The 15,663-nt window shown below is 46.0% G+C and overlaps 5 protein-coding genes across 5 annotated transcripts; 2 read left to right on the forward strand and 3 right to left on the reverse strand.

Annotated features, from left to right (window-relative positions):
- Positions 1 to 214: 214 nt before the first annotated feature.
- UA08_03935 (hypothetical protein) lies at positions 215 to 3,881 on the forward strand (the record flags this gene model as incomplete). The annotated part of the gene is made up of 6 exons (XM_020266290.1): positions 215 to 545; positions 602 to 806; positions 860 to 2,858; positions 2,912 to 3,021; positions 3,081 to 3,409; positions 3,463 to 3,881. 6 exons carry the CDS (start codon positions 215 to 217, stop codon positions 3,879 to 3,881), a joined length of 3,393 nt encoding a protein of 1,130 aa, XP_020120959.1.
- Positions 3,882 to 4,588: 707 nt separating this feature from the next.
- Positions 4,589 to 6,622, reverse strand: UA08_03936 (hypothetical protein; the record flags this gene model as incomplete). Its single annotated transcript, XM_020266291.1, has 3 exons — positions 4,589 to 4,996; positions 5,050 to 6,553; positions 6,618 to 6,622. 3 exons carry the CDS (start codon positions 6,620 to 6,622, stop codon positions 4,589 to 4,591), a joined length of 1,917 nt encoding a protein of 638 aa, XP_020120960.1.
- A 1,508-nt stretch (positions 6,623 to 8,130) lies between these two features.
- On the reverse strand, positions 8,131 to 9,271 carry UA08_03937 (hypothetical protein; the record flags this gene model as incomplete). The annotated part of the gene is made up of 4 exons (XM_020266292.1): positions 8,131 to 8,337; positions 8,440 to 8,568; positions 8,622 to 8,828; positions 8,900 to 9,271. 4 exons carry the CDS (start codon positions 9,269 to 9,271, stop codon positions 8,131 to 8,133), a joined length of 915 nt encoding a protein of 304 aa, XP_020121214.1.
- A 722-nt stretch (positions 9,272 to 9,993) lies between these two features.
- UA08_03938 (hypothetical protein) lies at positions 9,994 to 12,885 on the forward strand (the record flags this gene model as incomplete). The annotated part of the gene is made up of 5 exons (XM_020266293.1): positions 9,994 to 10,134; positions 10,191 to 10,464; positions 10,507 to 10,574; positions 10,632 to 10,860; positions 10,940 to 12,885. 5 exons carry the CDS (start codon positions 9,994 to 9,996, stop codon positions 12,883 to 12,885), a joined length of 2,658 nt encoding a protein of 885 aa, XP_020121215.1.
- A 241-nt stretch (positions 12,886 to 13,126) lies between these two features.
- Positions 13,127 to 13,457, reverse strand: UA08_03939 (hypothetical protein; the record flags this gene model as incomplete). The annotated part of the gene is made up of 2 exons (XM_020266294.1): positions 13,127 to 13,224; positions 13,310 to 13,457. 2 exons carry the CDS (start codon positions 13,455 to 13,457, stop codon positions 13,127 to 13,129), a joined length of 246 nt encoding a protein of 81 aa, XP_020121308.1.
- Between the last annotated feature and the right edge of the window lie 2,206 nt (positions 13,458 to 15,663).

Consider the following 15,663-nt stretch of genomic DNA (forward strand, 5'->3'; position numbering starts at 1 on the left):
CTCTCTGCTTGTCAGACTCCAAAATCGGAACCTGTGGTCGACAACAATCCGGTCGTTCCGCTGGTGATTAATTCCCAAGCGAGGCCAGCTGTGAAACTAAGCCGTTATCGATAACAACCACAGAGGACTCAGCTGCTAAACCAAGGCTCTTGCAATATACACCCAATATAAACAATCTTTTGTATTGCAATGTGCGCTAGCATCATCAAGAGCAATGTCGACTCTGCGTGTGCTCTGTCGAGATCAGCCTCGACGGTCTATTGCGCTCGCTACGAACGATTGTGTTCTTGAAATCACCCAGCCTCATGTAGATAACACCCGCAGCGGGCCAGCGAAAAATCAGGATGCAAACCGCTATCTCTTAGAAGCGTTCTTCCGTTCATCAGAGGATTTGCAAGGTTATCGAGTTTTGGGAGAGGGTTGGGGAACCCTTGGCTTGATTTCTTTGAATAACGACGTCTTTATTTGTGTCGTGACTAGCTCTTCTCGAGCCGCTACCGTACGACCTGGGGAGACGGTCCTGAAGATTGAAAATGTGGATTTCTGTCTGTATTTTCCCTTGAGTCGCAAACAAGAATAGGAGAGTATTAACGTTGTGCAGACTGTCTCAATCGATCAGACTATGAATACGGAGAAGATTATCAAACACAATCCCGCTTTGCTGCGGAAGACATCGGTTCCGATGAGTTGAATGATCACAAAGATGTAATCACGGATCACCCTTTTCTCGCCTTGAAAAGATTGTTGAGCGACGGCAGCTTCTATTACAGTCGTGATTTCAATCTTACGGACCGTATTCAAGACAGGTATGTGGTGAAATATATTTCATTCTTTGTAGGATTCGGCTAAGCAAATTTAGGTCAACTACCTCGTCGACTTTTGGTATTGATGGCTTAAATAAAGACATGCTTTGGAACTCTTACATGATAGACCCTCTCTTACTCTTTCGAAGTCGACTGTCAAAGCACGAACAAGAGAAACTTGATGGTTCTCGCATCTTGACATCGGTAATCAGGGGTTTTGCTGGTACATTGGCAATACCTGCTTCTGCACTTCAAGTATCTCATTGGGCATCAAATTTGCCATCAAGTCTAACTATAATCTCACGACTATCTTCTCGTCGTGCTGGCACCAGATTCAATTCGCGGGGTATTGACGACGATGGGAACGTTTCAAACTTTGTAGAAACAGACACCATCCTTTGGAGCCCTCCAGGCATCACGTTCTCTTATACACAAGCACGGGGTTCTGTGCCAATATTTTGGGAGCAGACACCAGGTCTAATTCCTGGACAACAAAAGATTGAAATCTCTCGCTCATTTGAGGCTACGCAAAACGCTTTTGAGAAACATTTTGATTTCCTGGAGCTCAATTATGGCGCTGTCCATATCATGAATCTTTTGAGTGATACAAAGAATGGCGAATTAGCATTGTCGTCAGAGTTCCGTAAACACGTTGCCAAAAGATCTGCTGCGCACCAAGGCGAATCCTCCACGTCTTTCGACCATCACCTACTCCGAATGACCGATTTTGATTTTCATGCGGAGGCAAGAGGGCCATTAGGATATGAGGTTAGCAATCTGATCTATGATCTGATAAAACGTGCCCTCAACGGGTTTGGTTACTCTCTAATTGAGGGCAATAATCCGGAAAAATCTTCGCTGTCTGATCGAAACCAAAGAGATGTTCCCAGGGTCATTTTGCAACAAGAAGGAATTTTCAGAACGAATTGTCTTGACTGCCTTGACAGGACTAATCTTGTACAGACTATTATTAGTCTAATGGCTTTGGAATTATATCTTAACCAAAGGGGGGGCAACATGGTACCTGAAATTCGAATGAGACATTCTGCTCTATGGGCCGACAACGGAGATGCTCTGTCCAAAGTCTATGCAGGAACTGGCGCTCTGAAGTCATCATTTACAAGACATGGGAAAATGTCGCTGGCCGGTGCTTTTGCGGATGCACGCAAAAGCGCCACCCGTTTGTACGTCAATAATTTCGCCGACAAGGCCAGGCAGAATACCATTGATATCCTTCTGGGCCGCCTGAATAATCAAGTGCCGGTTGAACTTTACGATCCCGTCAATGATATTGTCATGGCAGAACTTGAGCGTCGAGCCGAAGAATATACGTCTTCGAGAAACATCAGAATTTGGGCAGGAACTTTTAATGTGAACGGTCGAGGCGATGGTACTACAACAGATCTATCCCCATGGTTACTAGGCCTTCGTGAAAAGGAGGGAGATAATCCTACACTAGTGGTTGTTGCGTTCCAGGAAATCGTGGAACTGAGCCCTCAGCAAATCATGTCAACCGACCCCTTGCCGCGAATGACATGGGAGAATTCTGTCAAGGACTGTTTAAATGAGTACGCAGATCGGTTTAAAACCAATAGGTATGTGCTACTAAGAAGCGGTCAACTTGTCGGTGCCGCTATTCTCGTGTATGTGAGAGAAGATGCTCTCAATGACATTAAGAATGTGGAAGGCAGTGTCAAAAAGGCAAGTAAATCTTATCCTAGATTCTTTACTATGTTCACTAACAACACTATCAAGACTGGCCTATCAGGAATGGCTGGAAATAAAGGAGGCTGTGCAATTCGTCTGGAATTTTCGAATACCCGGATCTGCTTCGTGACGGCCCATCTAGCAGCAGGGTTTGCCAACTACGATGAAAGGAACAAGGACTATGCGACAATTAGCAGTGGGATGAGATTCCGATATAATAGATCTATCGAAGATCATGACGCGATCATATGGTTGGGTGACTTTAATTATCGGATTGGTCTTGAAAACCAAGAAGTACGACAGTTGATCAAGTTGGGTGAACTGGGCAAACTATATGAGCATGATCAGGTAGGATATAGAACCTCCGCAGTCAAGGATGATTTTCTAATGTGGGTATCTAGTTAAACTTACAAATGTTGGCGGGAAGGACATTTCCATTTTACTCTGAAGGAATAATAAAATTCGCCCCAACATATAAGTATGACATTGGAACTGACAATTACGATACTTCGTAAGTAGAGATGATCTTATGTATAATCAACCTTTCTCCATTCTAATGTGCATGTACAGTGACAAAAGTCGAATCCCAGCATGGTGTGATCGAGTGCTTTGGAAAGGAGCAGGTTTAAAACAAATCGATTATCGTTCAGCGAACCTTAAGACATCTGACCATCGACCTGTCCTATCCTTATTTGACTGCGCTATCAGCATTGTCGATGAAACCCAGAAAGAAAAGTTGAATCGAGTACTCTATGATCAACATCGTTCTAAGCTTAGAACGATTGCATCTGGGAATTTACTTGATGATGATAACGATGACGATGTTCTTCTTCCTTCCGCTAACTCTCTTGGCTTACCTCCACCAAGTTCGGATCGTCAAAAGTGGTGGCTTGACAATGGTAAACCTCCTGGTTCAGTTAAGCCTCCCTCATGGTTACTGACGCAATTACAGGTCCTGGCGCGCGGTCGAATATCAAACCTTCCACACAAGGAGACATGCCCAACATCATTGGCAGATCAAATCCATTTGCCCAAAGTAATGAACCCGAATGGATCAAACCTCAAACCTTACTTGAAGTAGCAAGCTCAAACTGGTCAATTGCGAAACCACAACGACCGCAAAAACCCACCACATTAATTCAACAACTTACTCCAGCAAAGACAAACATGGCCCAGTATAGTGACGTAGGTGCCGCTAATAATAGGGATCGAGAGCTCAAACCTCGTTTGCCTCCTCAACCGCCAACATGGGGAACAGACCACCTTACCCCAGAGGCAGAGAGAATACAACCTAGGCATGCTTCCGCAGATTTGCTGGATGGAGATGACCCTGTCATGGAAAAATGGAAGCCGTTACTTCCACACCGGTGATTATAGGAACAACATCAAGATGGAATGACTGCAAAGAATTGCATCTGATTCAAATTTGTCTTGGCTTAAACATGACAATAATATATATACTGCCACAGCACGTTTACAATATCAGTCAATGACGTGATGTATGTTGGTTGAAATAGAGTTGATGGATAGCCCTAAATTTAGGTATATCTCCTACCCGAGATCCGCACGGTACGGCACGGTAAGATCCAGTAGCCAAGGTTGCCTTGAGCCTTGAGTTACACTGGGTAGAATAGGTAGATGGAGTGGACTGTAAAATCATTAGGAAAAAGAAATGAAATTCTTCATAAAAAAACGCTTCACTAATTATCTATCATCACCATCTGATGGACCAGGGGTATCAAGCGACCCGAATACCAAGAAACCGAGTACACGCCTGAAGATACTGCGAACCCTCTCTCTCTCAAAAAAAAAAAAAAAATACTATCACATGATGCTTTCAGAACAAAGATAAGAGACATGAGAAACCAATCCCGAATGCATCGAGAGGAAAAGCCATGCCTCCCTAAAATATACAACACGGTGAAGCGCGCGAGATAGCGTTTCATCCGATGATTTGATCCAATTTGACAGATCAAACTCGGCGCTGACAGAAAAGTCGAGCCGCGGCAAGTTTGTTCCTCGCTGGTCAAACCCATGGCTGGTGTCTCGCAATCGCAGAATCGCATGACTCTATAATCTTACCCGTTCTGTTGTATGATCTCAGGCTTTTTTACCACTTTTAAAGCCTTGGTGTTCGACTTTGGCCGAGTATTGCCCATCATCCATAGTGTAAACGCTCCAGGATCGCCCCTAATAGGCTTTGGTTTTTTCGGTGCAGGGTCCGGTTTCTTCTTAGGTTCTGGGGCTGGTGGCGGTGGAGCAGGTTCCTCAGCGGGCGGAGGAGGCGGTGGGGGGTCAGGTTCTTTCGGTTCTGGTATCGGCCACATATGCATGGTTACAGTCCAGTCAGGTTCGACGACAGTTTCCCAAACCTGCGGCAAGATAATGTCGCCATTAGGACCAACAAGGTCATAATGCCCCTCCGCAACATGAGGCCCTATAACCTCGACATGAAGGAACGCCTGGCGAATGAGTTCCTCCATTCCCTAGCAAAGTAGTCAGAATACGTTTTGGCGCCAATAGATGCAGGAATACCTACCTGCCATGTGCTGCATAAGTGAAAGGGAAAACTGAATTTTCTTCCGACAGCATCTTTAAATTTGATGGGCTTCTTCTTCTCTGGTGGAGGCTTTGCTGCTGCCTCCTCTGCTGCCTTTTTTGCCTCTGCAGCAGCGGCAGCGGCAGCTTCTTCTGTCGCTTTTTTGGCCTCCTCAGCTGCGGCGGCAGCTGCCTCATCCGTCGCCTTTTTAGCCTCTGCAGCTGCCGCTGCTGCAGCTTCCTCCGCTGCCTTCTTAGCCTCCGCTGCCGCGTTCGCTGCTAACTCCTCGGCAGCTTTCTGGGCTCTGATAGCCTCTTCCGCAGCTGCGATTGCCGCCTCTTCCTTTGCTATAGCCGTGGCTTTTGCTGCTGCTTCATCGGCGATTTTCTTTTCTGCTGCCGCCTTTTCTTCCGCTGCCAGTTTATCTGCGGCCGCTTTCTCCAGAGCTGCTTCACGTGCTGCATCCCTCGCCTCTCGTTCTGCTCGTTCGTCCTTTATGAGCTGTTCCAACCTAGCAATAGCGTCGTCTTTTGATGTGTCTGGTTGCGAAGCCGTCGAAGGAGATTCGGGCTGGCGAGGCAGTTGACCAAATAACTGATGGTTGATCATCCCACCCGGGATAGGTGGAAAGTTTGGGTTATAGGGCATGTAACCGTTTGCGCTGTATGGAATCAGGTCAGGTGGGCCGAAGGGGGCATAGTGTGGGTTGGGGGGAGGTGGAACGTGGGACAGTTGTGGAACTGGTGGCTCCGGCGGGCTTTGTCCCCGACTTCTACTGTGAGACTGATGTAGATGATGAGTGGGATGAGGGCCCGGATGTCCAGGCAAGTGATCATTACCATAAAATGGCGGCATAGCTGCATGGTGTGGCGGAGGGAATGGTGACCCACCGTAGCCATAAGGCGGCGATGTGTTACCGTATTGGCCCGGGCGACCCATGTGAACGGCGTGTCCAAATCTCACTAATTGATCTGAAGGCTGATGCGGAGGGGCAGCGTGAGGATATGGTGGATGTGGGTGTCCAAGTCCATTCGGAAATACATTGTAGGATGGCCCAGAAGATGAACTCGGGGGGTAGCCACCAACAGGTGCGGGTGCCACAGGGTGCCAATATCTCCTGTCCGGTTGGTGTCGGCTATAATTCTCTAGAAATTCCTCGTCGGTCTCCTCACTTTCAGGAGATTCCGGAGACCGATTGCGGCGTGTCCTCTGGGTAAAGGCTTCTCTTTGGGGGGGGATATCTCGCCGCGAGTATCGACGACCTGATCTGGAGCGGGAAGAAGGCCCGGCATGATGGATATGACGGCGTGAAGCTCGTGTCCGAGACGCCGAATCGGAGCCTATCTCATCAGGATATGATAAATGCGCCCATTCGCCATCATAATAGTCTTGACTGCCTGCGGCAGACGGGGAAGACACGTTCACGCCAGAGGAACCTTCGTCGTCACTCAGTGACGAGTGCTCCGATTCGAAATCTTCGTCTGAATTGATTCTAATATCGAACCTTTTTTTTAAGCAAAAACAACTTAGCAGAAGCTCAAATTGTAATTCTTTCACGGGCAACTCACGGCATCGATAAGAGTTTGGGAGGGGTCAAGTTCCTATAGAGTTATTTGAATCTGCCGGGACTCTGGAGGATTCTTTTTTTCTGCTTGTTTGCTGGTTGTGCGTGAATGAGATTATGACGGTAAGTTATGCAGATGGATGCTAGACAGTCAATGAACAGAGATTGAAGAAGTGTCAAGTATGCCCTGCATAGTAAAAGCAAGCGCCTTAGCATGCTCCCAAGGAATGATGGAGGAGAAAATTAATAGAAGAAGAGCCGATGCAAGGTACATTATATTAGGCTGTGTGTACCTGATTTCGCCTCTTCGAGCAGAATTTTGTGGAAGGCATGGATTGGGATCCGAAGATGTAATGAAGTGCCTGCCTGAATGATGGCAGAGTTGGGCACAGGCCTGGATGAGGAAGGGAGGGGCGGGATCTAAACAAACATTGCGTACCGTACGTACTGTATCGTGTGTTACGTACTAGGGGTTATTTATCTATCCGATCTACGACATACATGGCTTTATTCTGGCTCTACGAAGCACAGGAGAGCGAGCCTGAGTTGCGTCAGGCGGTGGATGGAAGCACACAGAGCGCGAACCCGGGGAGAGGAGGTCGCGTGAAAAAACGCACAATAGTGATATTTCCAAGCGACTCCATTCGCGACAGTATCTGTCATACACATACATCGCTGCCCGAACCGACCCAGCCCACTTTGACCGGCTTTGGTCCAACGTGGGTTGAGGATGCGTACGCAAATCTTGACTGGTTATTATTGAGTCATCGATTGCCTCAATAATTACACGTCGTTTGGGCATGGGGCTGACAAAAAAGGGGGAGCGCAGAGAACAATACCTAGGTAGCCCGCTCGTCACGTCTCTAATATCAACCTAATTACAATTCCTGGTGAAATATACTATGTAGTTATAACTAGCGGTTAGGCGAGCAAAGTCTAGCTAGTTAGATGCTTACTAGGGTATTTTTGTGTGATCCATCATGCGAGCAATAAAATTTATCTAGCGGAATCGTTCAATTCAATGTTTACATAGGGTCAGTCAAATATTTCCGAATCAGATGCCCAAGAAACAGATCTTTCTGGCTAATGTCCTATAGAGTCGGGCAACTTATTGGCTACGTCGACGCAACAGTACAATCGATCTACGTTCTAAACAGTGGCGTTCTGTAAATTTTTTTTTCTTCCCAGACCCTGGTCTTCAGAAGTCCAGAGTGACGCAGTTTGCACAGAGATTGGCTGGGTGGTAATTGATACGTGTCATAGGGCTAGTTCAGCTTAGCAAACGTAAGTGCAATACGGCCAAGCAAAGTCAAGCCATCATTGGCTATAAAATCAGGGGAAGTTACAAGTTTCTACGATTGGATGCAACTAATAGTCGTCTCGACGATGACTAGATCGATAGATCGAAATTTGTCCAATAGGCAGATACGTAGACTTGCCCTGAAGAACTTGAAATAGATTAAGTTGCATGAGTTGAGACAAAAAAAAGCCTACTCAGACCGACAGTGAAATTGTTTCTATGTCCGCCGCACTAGCTCTTGCAAGGATTGGAGGCCCTCTAGTGTTGTTTGGTGACGAGAGGCCGATTGCTGTGATTGGATAAGCTTCTCTGCTTTCAGTCTGGCCATGGCTTCGATATCCTCGAGAGTCTTTATAGGCGGAACTTCACCGCTAATATTGTGCTCTGGCAGATCTTTAATGTGTTTGATAAGTTCCGAAGTTGTCTAATAAGTGAGTCAGCATTCGGTTCTGGGCAAGTTATCCTGATGCCCCAAAGAATCAGAGGAGCGAAATCATACCAATATGACGCCGTACAAGCCTCTTACATAATCGTCGCATAACTCAAGACTCCGTAGAAAATGTTTGATAGACCGGGATAGGGTCTGCGTAGACGAAGTACTTCGATCGGCCGACGTTGTGGATATGTAAAGGATCTCACCAAGTCGGGCATGTAACTATTCACAAAAGTTAACATACCCCTCAAGTCGAGCCGGTCCCACAAACTCACATTCCATGAGTTCGGCGTAACAAGCAATGCTTCTTCAAGACTAAATATCGCCTGCGCACTCATAGCATTGGATTGATACAAGTCTGCAAGCTCACACCATGCCTCAGCGTCTGTTGGGAAAGCTTCAAGGTAGTCCACCATTGCAGATATAGCTTCTTCGTGTCTGTTTAAAGAGCGTAGGAGGGCAATGCGTCGCTTCGAAACGGGCTGTCGAGCATTCTCTTAGCGTGGAAATTTCGTCCAACAGTCACAATCCAATCAATTGACAGGGAACTCACCACATTAACGCCATTCTCCGAAAGAATCTTATTATAGTCTCGTAGAATCGCTTCGAGAGATGGGCCGTCCTTGGCCGTCGCTTCCTGGTAAAGACCCCTTAGGCCCATGATTCGTTCATTCGCTGGACCAAACCGCCCTGCCAGGCGGTCGAGACAAAGATGCGCGGACTTGTCATCACCGGTCCGTAAAAAGGCTAAGAAGAGCTGCTCGAGCTCAAGCCATTGATCTGGATCTTCGAAAGCAGCAAACGGGAAAGCCGAGGAAGATTGCTGTTTCGTCAGTAACGCGGAGGCCTGCTGCGAGAGGTGGAGAGCAGCGGACGGGTCTGACAGTTGCAGCCCTCGCTCAAGATTTCCCTTGACAGTCGCCATCTGTGAGCTCTATGGCGCACTTCTCAGGTAGAAGAAATTTCCCAAAAGCGACGAGAGAACAAAGTCATGTTTCCATTCGAAGGCCAGCTTGAGTCGGAGAGCTCTGGTCTTTCGCTAGTTGGCGGTGAGGAACTGTTGGCAGAATGTCAAGCAGCGACCAATCAAAAGGAAGCCGTCGGTCGATGATGTAGACTGAATCTCCCGCGGTTGTTCGTCACTTTCCGGCTTGAGCAACAAAAAGATGGACTCCGAACGGCTCACCTACATCCATTCGTGATTCACATGAAGAGAACGGAATAGCATCCTCCTCTTGGCGGCATTTCACTACATCATTAGCCACCCGTCCTGAACAACGCTAGATAAAGCTGCGGGGTCCTTGTGGATTGCGAGACTTCACGACACTTGATGAGGCATACGCTGAAATGACATCTAATCAACCATGTTCGTAATCAGGTCCTGGACTTTTTCATGTGATGCAAACTGACGAAATAGGTTTGAAAAATCGCTTTATGACCTCATTAGAGGCCTTCGAAGCCACAAAGGGAGCGAGGCTGAATATATCCAGAACAGCCTGAAGGAATGCAAGTCTGAAATTAAATCACAGGACATGGGTTTGTAATCATGTGTTTTTCAGCTTGGTTGTTATTTTTGCTAACAGCCTGACAGATAAAAAAACCATAGCCCTTCTAAAGTTGATATACCTCGAGATGTTTGGATATGACATGTCTTGGGCATCCTTTCATGTCCTTGAGGTGATGTCTTCATCTAAACACTTGCAAAAGCGGGTTGGCTACTTGGCTGCAGCTCAAAGCTTTCGCGCCGAGACAGAGGTATTAATGCTAGCAACTAATTTACTAAAAAAAGTAAGTCAGCTTGCGAACAAACAACTTAAACAGTAAAATCTCATGTACGAAACTAGGATATCGTCTCGTCATCTGTGGTGAACTTGTCATTACCACTCGCGACACTGCCACATATTGTAACACCCTCACTAGCCATGTCGCTTCTCAATGATCTCCTCCCTCGGCTTTCTCATTCCAATACGGCCGTTCGCAAGAAATCAGTGGTTGTACTTTACCGCCTCGCATTGGTCTACCCCGATACCTTAAGGTTAGCTTGGCCGAAGATCAAGGAACGTCTCATGGACGATAATGAAGACAGTAGCGTCATTTCGGCCGTTATGAACGTCATATGTGAGCTCGGTTGGAGGAGACCCCATGACTTCTTACCTTTAGCCCCGAGGTTTTTTGAACTACTGGTGGACAGTGGTAATAACTGGATGGCAATTAAAATCATCAAGTTGGTCAGTTTAGCCATGCCAGTTGCATACCTGGCGATAACATTATGCTAACCTTCCTAGTTTGCAACTCTCACCCCTCTAGAGCCTCGCCTCGTGCGAAAGTTACTTCGGCCTTTGATAGGCATTATCCAAACAACAACCGCGATGTCTCTTCTCTACGAATGTATAAACGGTATTATCCAGGGAGGTATTTTGAGTGAAGCTGAAGGAACACAAGAAGGGGATGAGATTGCAGGCTTATGTGTGACAAAACTCAGAGGCATGGTTGTTATGGATGTCGACCCTAATTGTAAGTGAATCTTCGTTGTCTTCCTATCTGAAAATCTATATCCAGAACCTAAGCTTTAACATGTTATCGAGTTACATAGTGAGATACGTTGCTCTTCTTGCGTTCAATCGTATTGTCATTTCTCATCCTCACCTCGTGGCAATGCAACAAAAAGTGATCTTGGACTGTTTGGATGACCCGGACATTTCCATAAGGCTCCAGGCGCTCGACCTCGCAGTGCAAATGGCTACCTCTGAAACGTTGCAAGATATTGTCAATCGCCTCATAAAGCAATTACTCAACGGCCAAAAGTTGGACTATCAATACAACGCAGGCATTGACGCAATCGGAAGTGCTGGTGGTAACAAGGTCAACTGGCAGAGACTTGATACTGCAGATCCAATGTATTCGACTCATGAAAATCAAGCACAACTTGATTTGCCGGCTGATTACAAGATCGAGGTTGTCGTTCGCATTATAGACATTTGCTCTCGTGACAATTATTCGGATATTGTTGACTTCGAGTGGTATGTTGATGTGTTATCGCAATTGCTGAGACTTTTGCCCCAGTTCATTGTGGGAAGACATTCTTCGGGTGACGAGTTCTCGAATTATAGCCCAGATACAAGTATTTCAGTCAAGATCGGTGCAGAACTACGGAGTGTTGCAGTACGCGTGAAAGCTGTCCGAGAGAAGGCTACTAGAACGGCAGAGTCATTCCTTTTGTTGGTTGATAATCTGCAATTGCATAATACCGTATCAACTGCCTATGTTGGAGCGCTCGGATCTGCTGCATGGATAGTTGGGGAATTCTCACAACTCTCATCTTTACCTGATCGTATTCTGAACATACTTACCAATCCGAACAACCAATCGCTGCCAGGGACGGTTCTTACTCTCTACCTACAAGCAGTACCTAAGGTGTTCTCGCGATTGATTTCTTCTGAACATAAGTGGTCAGCCGGCAGCTACATGCAGTATTCCGTAATGCTTGCGCGGCTAATAACCTTCTTGGAGGGCCTAGGAGCTCACCCAGACTTGGATGTACAAGAACGAGCAACTGAATTCCTCGAACTTCTCCGTTTGGCAAAGGAAGCATTACAACCACAACAGGCAGATTCTCATGAATTGCCCTTTTTGCTTGCAGAAGTTATTCCTAGTCTCTTTAGGGGCTTAGAACTGAATTCTGTAGCAGCAGACGCACAAAAGAGGGTTCCTCTACCTGAAAACTTGGACCTCAATGAGTCGATAACCCATACACTACCGAAATCTGGCGATGACGCTTATGACTTATGGATCGAGGCGGAAGCGTATAGCAGCATCAAAGGCTTCTATTATATTTCTAACGGCTCATCGGCCATTCAGCAAGACTTTGGTCTAGACATGCAGGTCGAGGCCAACCTGGAAAATGCAGATTTCGTGATTGGAAAGACAGCCAAGATTGCAGAACGACGTCTTGGTCGCCGGGAACGCAACAAGGATGACCCTTTCTACATTGGATACAACGAAGAATTTCCTTCACCAATACACAACTATCAAGACCATGACATGTCAAATAACGAACAACTGGATATAGATTCTATCCCCATTGTTGAGCTTACAAGCTTAGGTGAACCGACTAGTTCTGTTGGGGGCAATAAAAATGCCGAGATGCGCACCAGGCCCGGCAGGTTTCAAATCGCGGCAAATGAGACACTCGATTTCCATGGTTCCCAGTCTACCGAGCCCATAAATCAGAAGGATTCTAGCAATAACGTCGGTCGAAGTCTTCTACAAGTCGACTCCAGCGCCATTGAACGGTTGGCCCTGGGCGAGGGACATCAAACGCAACTGAATACACTTCAGCCTGTTCAGAAAGAGGAAGATGAAATGGCGGAGGCCATGCGGAAAATTGAACGGGTTCGGCTGGAAATGCAAAGAGCGTCTGAGCGAGCAGACATTCAGGGATTACCTTCCGACGGTAAACTTATTAAGAAAGCTGTGAAAAAGAAGAAGAAGAAAGTGCGCCCCGACGAGGAGTCTGGTAAGGCAACAAAATCGTCTTGAGTAATTTTGATAGGGCGCCCAATTGTACAGCAGGGGAGACGGGGGGTATAGTAGTGAATAGAATACTCAAAACACGCTCTTCAACACATGAAACCAATGATAATAATACTGAAACATAAACTGCGACCCAAATCAAGATAATAATATGAACACATGCCACGACAATGAAAAGATCACGACGAATTCATGTGGATGCAAACCCCCTTTCTTCTATGATGCTGATAAACCAGGAAGAATTCGATCACCGCCTAAACACAGACACAATTGCTGACCATATTTCCGGAACGACCTTCAGGAGCTCGAAAACCAATCCACCGCAAACGACGAACGCAAGTAATACTAAAGTTTGAAGTTTTTTTTTAGTAATTTGTCCTGAGAAGAGTATTTGTGCATGTGGGTTGGTGGTTATTGGGTGTTCACGGACCTATCCACCCAGTTGACACTGTGGGCTTTTGTTTGGGATTCTTCTTGACAGCAGTCTGTGACTTCCCTCGTTTCGCGGCCTCGTTCTTCGCAAACTTCTCGTTTGCTTTCTTTTGTCTCGGTGTTTGTGCCTGGTAAAAGATGGGCATGTTTAGTAAGACATGGCGGTTTAATGTCGACGTTTGCGATCTCACCATAGTCAAGGATAACAATCAAGTGCTAATTAATATGTTGGAGGATTGATTTCGAGGCGGACATGAAGATTGATTGTGATGGTTAAGGTCGTAGTCGAGCACAATAGATAGCTTGATCTGGCTAACTTTAGATGCCACATAATGCATTGCAATGATTGCATAGGATGAACGCTAGTCCCCTTTCAGATAGCTCCTTGCCCCACAGCCATCATCTCTAACCCTAACCTGTATACCGTACTGAAAAGCGAAATTCTTATTGTAGATATGCACAATAGTGTAATTAAATATTTTATAAGGCATATTATGCTATAGTTGAAAATATCAATTACGACCTACTACAGCAAGCTCATGCTCCCCTTATAATACGACAGGACTATTTGGCTCAAAATCGAAAATTTTAAACCGATTTGGCAATCATCTTGCCTCCTTTAAGGTCGTCTTTAGTACTCGTTGACACAATAGGTTGGAATAGACTCGGGTCACTGCCCATCAAAATTCATCGTGTGCATTGGCATACTCTTCTAGTAATGAGTCCGCATATCCTATTTCCTAGGACTCGCGCCAATATACCACACCTAAGGCTCGACCTCTGGGAAACACTTGTGCCTGGGAACAGCAGCCCCTCGTTTTTATATGAAGTCCCCCTGAAATAGAAAGTATGGAAGCCCGACCTGTGGCAAAAAAATAACATAATATTAAGGGACATAAAAGACGAAGCAGACGATACTAGTGGCCTTGTTCGAAAGAAATCTATTCGTTTGAGTGAGACAGCGGCGAGTCATTAGTAGCAAGAGTCTAACAGTCGTTATGGCGATAATTGAAAACACTGTGTAGGCAAAATTCTCCTTCCTTATTCCAGCCCAAAGTTTGTGGGTATAGAATAAGCGGAGATAAATGTCTGCGTTCGATCGTATTAGTGAACGCCTCAAGTACAATTAGAAATCCCAAGAATCAGAGTGAATGCGGAGACACGAACAATTTGATGTGCCAATCCGACGTGTTTCTTCTTCAGCATCTTTTAGAGACTGAAGCGCCTGATGATACCATCCATCCATAGCAATGATGTCGTCGTCTATGATAATAAGAGAGATCCAATGGAGTGGCAAGCTTTCAACAGGTACGCATAATCATATATTCCTTTTTCTTCGATGTTCATCTTCAGGTTCCAAATTCTTGACTGAATCTAGCTTACTCTCTGATAAATCATACAGTAAAACAGCTTCCGGCGGTATAGATATCCAGTTACTCGGATAAGCAGGGTGCACTGTTGGATCAGTATGTGGTGTGAAGACCATTAAATGCATGGCTGGACGCTCACGGGCAGTGAGATCTAGCAACAAAGAACCAACCGTGGCTTTAATATAACTCTTCTCTCGCCTGCGATTGATGCGCCTCCCACGCAGATTGTTGCAGAAGTATCCATCGGTTTAATTATTTTATTATTGGTGGGATGGGCAAGTTCATTGATTCGTCGGGGGGAACTGCTAGCTTGAAATGTTCTCAACCTCGAATGGACCTGATCATAACTCGAATGCGGCCAAAAATGCCGAAGTGGGATCTCCATAGAATTTTATCGGGAATATTGAATGATACGAGATACAGGCAAATAAAGGAAGCGATGATATAGCGATGAAACAGTTGTGTGGTGAAGCGAGACTGAGTAGTCGTATTTTTGTGAAGTCTGTCGAGGCAAGAGACGTGTATGGACGGCGCTTTATATACCTCTGGGACCAGTCAATATGTTTGTGGAATTGCCTGTAAACAGCACCCACGGATGACCAAGGAGCACCTGAGTGGATAACTTGGTATTGCCAGACCTGCACAGAAAGCAGTTTTTAGTTATTCTTTGTGAAATCAACATGAGATCATTTTCTATATACACCAGTGTTTGGACTCTTCATGTGCATTACTATTTGCTACTGGCCAGCGAAGATAATTTCCTAACTGAGCAATCAAAGTGTAATAGGGAGGAACCAGGAAGCGATCCTGTTTGACCCAGCCATCATGGGTTTCTTTAGGGAAGCGAGAGGGAGAGGAACCATCCCTCCCTCCTCCAGCTGGTTTGGAGCATTCCCAGTCAAATCGCTGCTGTGGACAATTCAAGGATTTCAAGGGTTTTGTTGGTTTCACGAGGTGAAAAGAATGTATCTCCGCCGTGCGG

This window comes from Talaromyces atroroseus (genome assembly GCF_001907595.1).
Source record: "Talaromyces atroroseus strain IBT 11181 chromosome Unknown scaffold_3, whole genome shotgun sequence".
Lineage (NCBI taxonomy): Eukaryota > Fungi > Ascomycota > Eurotiomycetes > Eurotiales > Trichocomaceae > Talaromyces > Talaromyces atroroseus.